Raw genomic sequence first — 7,422 nt, forward strand, 5'->3', positions numbered from 1 at the left:
CAATTTTATAGACTTCCCACGCATTTAAGATCAATGTTACATTAACCACTACACTTGCTGACTTCCTAATGTCTCCCATTGAATTCATATTTTATTTATTTTTGTTTTACAAGAATAATAGTTTTTCATTTTATTTTATCACTATTTACTTAATAGTATTTGCTAAATTTTTTTGTGTTCAATTATGCTTTTACATCATTACATGTGATTGTGAAATTTGTAAATTTATGATAAAAATGATTTTATTTTTAATTAAAATGCTTTTTAATTGAAAGATTACTGTAAACAAAATTTTTTAAAGCTTGTTTATATTTTATTAATTCTATTCACTTTATAAAAATAATGAAAATTCATTTGAAAGTTATTTAAATTGCTTTAGATTTTTTTAGGTAAATTTTTATATTTTTACACATTTAATACTTTTTTTTTTTTGTTGAGAAAACACATTTAATACTTTTATTTGTATTTTAATTAATGTTAAATTAATTTTAACTTCATCACGGTTCAACCTTGGTTGAACCGCTCGGTCCGACCTTAAAAACCTTGAATATCCAAATATACCTGAATTGTTTGAAAAGGGTGGCCGAATGCCTGAATCTCATCATATCCAAATATGCAAACCTTTCAGTAAAATTTCTAGCACCAGCAGACTTAAAAGCTATTATATACTTTATTATGGGCGTTGGTTGATCCTTTGCATTTCAAATGCACGCAATTTACTTTCTGAATGTAAGTAGTTTGACACTTCGTAACTTCTATTGTTTTTTCCTAATGTCGATGCAGTCAAGAAAAAAATTGCGTTTCTTTTAATTGATTTAGAGCACTCGCATAAGTGGGTGCATAATAGAAAAAGAGGTAAAATTTACACAATTTCTCCTAAAATTAAACAGCATCAGCTTGTCTATTGTTGTATAAATATTTTATTAATTTTTCTCTCATCATTATACCTCCACGCTCTCTCTCTTCTTCTCCATCTCACTCTCTATCTCTACAACCGATCACTCTGTCCACCCACCTCCCAACCACCATCACCACAACATTACATTTTACAATACATAATAATCCGACCACAAAATCAATGGGAAATCAAACACTCCCACACACAGACACACCAACAAAGACAAAAAAAGCATTGTTGCAAATTCGTGGTTGTGGGTCGGTGCTTAGGGGTCGATTAGAACAGGTCTCGGTGCTTGTGGTAGAGATCGGTGTTGTGGGTCGATTTGAATGAGTCTCTATGCTTGTGATAGAGATGGATGCTTGTGGCGGCTTAGGGTTTAAACATAGGGAGAGGTCATCTGACCATGAAGGAGAGGGAGAGGCAATATGAGCAAAGGAGGCCCAAGTGGAGAGAGGCGATCTGAGTGTGTTTAGAAATGGGTAGAGAGAGAAAGTGTGTTTAGAGGAATGGGTAGAGAGAAAGAGTGTGCGTGTGTGTGTGTTTAGAAAGGTTAAAGGGGTAGCTAAGAGATAATAAAAAGGTGGAAAAAAATTATATAAATAAAATAGTGTATAATCCATAATCTAATATGAGTGTTTTTGAGAGGTCGCCATGTAAAACAGAAAAGTAAGATTTTAGACAGAAAATGTTAGATGAATTGATGCCTCCTACCTTGCAAATCATAAAGGTGATCTAAGATTATCTACGGTTAATTTTTTTTTTTTGTTTTAAGAATAATTTTTTAAACACACACACATAAGAATTTTACACTCACTCAAGCTCAACTCATTAGTTCACCAAGAGTACACAGTCAAAAGGGTCTAACCTGTGACTACGTAGACCAGGGTAGAATTTTACACTCACAATCTTTTTTCTTAGAATAATTTTTTAAACACACACAGTAATTTTTTGTTTTTTTTGGTGAAAAACACACAGTATTTTTTTTTTTTTTTTTGGGTAGAACACAAACAGTAATTGCTTCTTGTGTGGCCACAAATATGAGAAAAATTTATTATCAAATATTTCATGCAAAAGTAAACAAATGATCATGCTTCAGCTAGGAAAACAATTTATTTGATGTATTCATCAGAAAATTATGTTAAAACATAGTAGTTTAAAACAAAATACCATGAAAAAATGACATGACAGCTTACCTGGGAAGGACATCTGCAATTAATTGAATTTGGCTACGTCAAACGGGTGGGGCTTGCAGTACGGTGGCACAAATACTAAATAGAGACCTATTTTGTCATCGTCAATTAAACCCTGGTGCTCCTGCATTTGCGCCAAATAGACTCGCACCTTATTTTGTCAAGCTCAAGTAAGGCATCAATCATACCAACAGAAAAATGTCTAGGCCTCTGTAGAAGTGACGCCTATTTTGTCACCGTCAAGACCCTGGTACACTCATATTTCCACTATATAGACGCCCTATTTTATTAAGCGAACCCAAATTTTGCACATCGGAAATGAAAAAGCAAGGAAGCGGATTTTCACTTGCAACAATGAGTCTCAGACTATTGTGTCCAATTCACTTCCAAGCCATCCTTCTCTTGTTCATTGCACTCCTGCATGTAAAAATTCCTACTATTTTTGCTGGTAGTAGTACTTCCACCTTCAGTTATTTTGGTGGGAATGAGACGGATCATCAAGCTTTGTTGGCCTTCAAAAAGCAGATAACACATGATCCTGAAAACATTTTGAGCTCGTGGAATGATTCCCTCCATTTCTGCGAGTGGGAAGGTGTTACGTGTGGCCACAAGCATAAAAGAGTCACTGTATTAGATCTGAGTTCCAGAGGTTTGGTGGGTTCCTTGTCTCCATACATAGGCAACCTCAGCTTCATTAGGGAAATAGTGCTGGCAAACAACACCATTGGAGGCAGAATCCCTGATGAAGTTGGCCGTCTATTCAGGTTGCAAACAACACCCTTCCGCATCTCCGGTGGTTTCTAATCTATGAAAACCAATTTACCGGATCTCTCCCAGTCTCATTATCTAATGCTTCAGAGTTACAATACTTAGAAGTTGGCGATAACAATTTTACGGAAAACTTTCAGTCAATTTTGGAGGCTTACACTCTTTGGAGGCAATATTAATTGATAATAATAATTTAGAAAGTGGAGATGATGATGAAATGAATTTCTTTCAATCTCTAGTCAATTGTAGCAGCTTACAAAAAATAAGCCTTTCGGGGAATCAATTCAAAGGTACATTGCCTAATGTTTTAGGTAATCTTTCAACCCAGCTTACCTATTTTGCAATTGACAATAATCTTCTTTTTGGAGAGATCCCTTTAGAGATGGGTAATTTGGTCAACTTGACAACCTTATTGATGGATGGTAACAAGTTTTCAGGGAAAATCCCTAACGATATTGGCAATCTTCAAAAGTTACAGCGATTATATTTAAATAACAACAGACTCTCTGGAAGGTTACCAATTACCCTTGGAAACCTAACATGGTTAAATGAACTTTATTTAGGAAGTAACAAATTGCAAGGAACTATCCCACCAAGTATAGAAAATTGCCAAAATTTGTTGTTGTTAGATCTTTCTAAAAACAATCTCGGTGGCATCATTCCAAAGCAAATCTTTGCAATTTCCACATTGTCAATTGGACTTTATTTAGGTCAAAACTTTTTCGTGGGATCACTACCTTTTGAGGTTGGAAATTTTGTCCATTTAAATGAGTTGGACTTATCTGAAAACAAGTTGTCTAGTAAAATTCCAAGTAGTCTAGGCTCTTGCACAAGCCTTGAGTACCTTCGCGTGGAGGGTAATCTATTTCAAGGAGAAATTCCAACATTCCTGAGTTCTATGAGTGGTATTCAAGTCATGGATCTTTCTCGGAACAACTTCTCTAGTCAAATTCCAAATTTCTTGGAGAAACTCTCTTTGAAGAAATTGAATTTATCCTTCAATGATTTTCAGGGACAGGTTCCAACAAAAGGAGTGTTAGCAAATGCTAGCGCAATATCACTCATCGGAAATAGTAGATTATGTGGGGGCATATCAGAACTAAAGTTGCCCAAGTGCTTAACAAAAGAAGAGAAGAAAATGAAGTGGCCTTTTGCACTCAAAGTGGTAACCTCAATGGCATGTGTGATTTTGGTAATAACCATAGTGTCATTTTTCTTATTTTATTGGCGCAAAAATAAAAGAAATGATAACTCTTCAGAATCTTCCTTGAAGCAATCATTTTTGAGAGTGTCTTACCAAATGCTCTTTAAAGCAACTGATGGATTTTCGTTAGCAAATTTGATTGGTGTTGGTAGTTTTGGCTCAGTGTATAAAGGCATCCTTGGTGAGGACAGATCAATTGTTGCAATTAAGTTACTAAATATTGAACGTCAAGGAGCTTCTCGTAGCTTCATCTTCGAGTGTGAGGCATTGAAAAATGTTCGTCACCGAAATCTTGTGAAGATCATAAGTTCTTGCTCAAGTGTGGATTTTCGTGGAAATGATTTTAAGGCTCTAGTTTATGAGTTCATGCCGAATGGAAGTCTAGAAAATTGGTTGCATATGGCTCTAGAAACAAATATCACACCAATAGAGATACAGAATTTGAACATTCTTCAAAGAACAAATATTGCCATTGATGTTGCTTGTGCACTCGATTACCTACACCACCATTGCCCAATGCCAATTGTTCATTGTGATCTAAAGCCAAGCAACATTCTTCTAGACTGTGATATGATTGCTCATGTAGGAGATTTTGGGCTTGCAAAGTTTCTTTTAAGACTTACAAATCCAAAAGAAAGTAGTTCAACTGGAATAAGAGGAACAATTGGGTACACCCCTCCAGGTAACCATGATTTACTGTACTTTTTAATTGTTAACATATGCTTCCTATATATACCATGATTACTTCTGAGATCCCAATTTGTGATGTGAATGTATTATTTATATTAATTTTTTTTGAATGGCAGAGTACGGTCTAGGAAGTGAGGTGTCAACCAAAGGAGATGTGTACAGCTATGGAATTTTATTGTTGGAGATGATAATAGGAAAGAGACCCACAAATAGTGTGTTTGAGGGAGGCCTTAACCTTCACAACTATGCTAGCATGGCCTTACCTAATGGTGTAATGGAAGTTGTGGATCCAAAACTTTTAAATAATGTTGATGAAGTTCTTGGAAATCACAATGGTAGCCTTGCAAATAAAATAAATGAGTGTTTGATATCCATGGTCAAGGTCGGAGTGGCATGCTCTAAGGAGTTGCCACAAGAACGATGGGACATTAGTAAGGCCATCTCTGAGTTGCATTTGGTTAGGTACATTATTCTTGGTGCTAGGATTTAGCACAACATGCTTGGCTATATGGAAGGTAAAAATGAAACTTCTCACCATCTTAATGTTGGTATTAAGTTATTATTTTGATCTTTTCTCTTAATGTTGTTTTCTACTAACTATTCGCAGGTCCAAAAAGTCTTGTGCTCCTTCAAAGTGTTGCATTGGATGGAAAGACTTTTTCTGGCTTTATAGATAAGCTTGCTTATGGTTATTCATTGAATAAGAAGTATTCTGCATGTTTCATATACCTTGTCTTCTATATGTTTCTTTTATACGCGTGAGTAGCTCAAATAATTTCCTACAATCTTGTATTAGTGTATTAAATTTATTGATATATATTATGCTTGGAAAATTAACTGCCAACTTTATTTGTAGACGTAAAATAATTTTCTACAAATAATAAGAATTATTTTTCACTTGCTTCCCTTTCTTCGTCAATATATTTTAAAGCATGAGCTCATAAAATAGAGGGATGGTCGATTTGGCTATATCGGTGTAAATTACATTTGCCCAAAGGATTTTTTTATTCTCAGTGGACTCTTTCTTCAAAGGGAAAGAGGCGTCATTTCTTAACTAATCATGCCCACACACAAAGACCACTCCACTCCTATGGGATGTCCTCAGGTTTGTCTCAGTTTTCCACTTTCTTCCATTTTTCCAGAGATACCCATTTCTTTTTATTTATTTATTTATTTTTGTGGGTTTTGTGCAGCTTGATGATTCATTAATATTTGTGGGAATTTAGATTGTTTTATGCTCAGGTTTGTCTCTGTTTTCCACTTTCACTGTCACGGTTTTTGATGCCAATCAGTGCCCTGGTAGTCTAATTAATCACGACTTTGTGTTGTATTTTGCTCATTTGGATTTTGTAGAAATTGTAGAATTTTGTTCTTATTGTTGGATATTTCATATTACACTTATAATTTTTTGGTTATACATGTTTGATTTTATTTTTCTTTTGAGCTTTTGTGAGTTCTTTTTTGGTTATACAAGTTATTTTATTAAATGTATGATTTTTTGTTTTTCGTCCAAGTTATTTTTTGGAGGAAAAATACTTACTATTAGCAAGAGGGTCAAAGGCAAGTTTACTAAAAAAGCTTGTAACTATAATAAATAAATAAAAACCTATAAAAATCACAAGGATAAAAGAATGTCTTAAACCTTAGGTAATTGTCAGCAAAAGAATTAAAATCATCTATTTAGATGACATTTTAGAAAACTTTTGATATCAAAGGTTGAATATCTAGTTTCACTTTCTTTTCTATAAGATATGAGGAATTTAAATCTATATCCACAGCTAATTTTTATTAGTCAGTGAAGTGAAATTGGCACTTAAGCTAATCCCTACTTTTAACTTTTTGAGCAGCCAGTTTTGGAACTCCGTCCAAAATTCAAGTAGAAAAAAAAAATCACTTTGATTGATAGAGATTATGCAACAATGCTAGTGGTTCCCAGTTCAACAGCTTTTAAAAGCTGGTGGTGGTAACATCCTTCCTTTCTATCCTCATTCATGTTTCGTAATTGTGTGACATGACTGACTTCGCTTCCATACTTTTATGTGCAGGGATAAGTCTAAACTGGAAGCAAGTGGAACTGCAGTGGAACAATGGGTGAAGCAAGCAAAGTCAAAAGATGCTAATGAAGACTGGACCCTATTGGCACACAGTTCCTTTAGGGATATAGGTCTCTCAGCGTGATTAGTCTGGAACTCATTGGCTGTGATAAAAATATAATTGAATTCATGAAGCCCGATAACTTCCCCATATTGGAATTTCTATTTCTAGGTGACTCCAATATTGTTACTCTCCCAGAAAGCATTAGTAGATCCCCTTGATTAGAACTTCTTGAAATTGACAACTGCAAGTAGCTTCGAGAAATTCCAAGGCTTCCACAATCAATGGGAATGGTGGATGCAAGGAACTACATAGGGTTGGATCCAAAAACATCAAACAGATTATTGAACCAGGAGAGCTCATGGATTTTGCATCTTTTACGCAGGAGGGTGAGTATTTATTTCGATTCAGACAAAATCACGTTGAGGTTGAGGTTATATCTTTTCTTATTATTATTTTTTTTTCTTTTTGTTTTGTTTTTTGTTTTTTGTTTTTTGTTTTTTGTTTTTTGTTTTTTTTTTTTTTTGTTTTTTTTTTTTTTTTTTTTTTTTTTTTTTTTTTTTTTTTTTTTTTTT

At 34.3% G+C, this 7,422-nt stretch overlaps 1 protein-coding gene across 1 annotated transcript; it reads left to right on the forward strand.

The window, feature by feature from the left end:
- The first annotated feature begins 2,953 nt into the window (after positions 1–2,953).
- Positions 2,954–5,479, forward strand: LOC112012028 (receptor kinase-like protein Xa21). Its single transcript, XM_065779355.1, has 3 exons — positions 2,954–4,745; positions 4,870–5,268; positions 5,361–5,479. Exons 1-2 carry the CDS (start codon positions 3,077–3,079, stop codon positions 5,241–5,243), a joined length of 2,043 nt encoding a protein of 680 aa, XP_065635427.1. The 5' UTR covers positions 2,954–3,076; the 3' UTR covers positions 5,244–5,268; positions 5,361–5,479.
- Positions 5,480–7,422: the final 1,943 nt, after the last annotated feature.

This window comes from Quercus suber, unplaced genomic scaffold (genome assembly GCF_002906115.3).
Source record: "Quercus suber isolate HL8 unplaced genomic scaffold, Cork oak 2.0 scaffold_206, whole genome shotgun sequence".
NCBI lineage: Eukaryota > Viridiplantae > Streptophyta > Magnoliopsida > Fagales > Fagaceae > Quercus > Quercus suber.

What these genes read in the sequence shown, in the direction of transcription:
- LOC112012028 (XM_065779355.1), top strand. Translation starts at nt 3,077, where the DNA reads ATGAATTTCTTTCAATCTCTAGTCAATTGTAGCAGCTTACAAAAAATA. An exon ending in AATTGGGTACACCCCTCCAG is followed by an intron (nt 4,746 to 4,869) that starts GTAACCATGATT and finishes TTTGAATGGCAG; the next exon opens with AGTACGGTCTAGGAAGTGAG.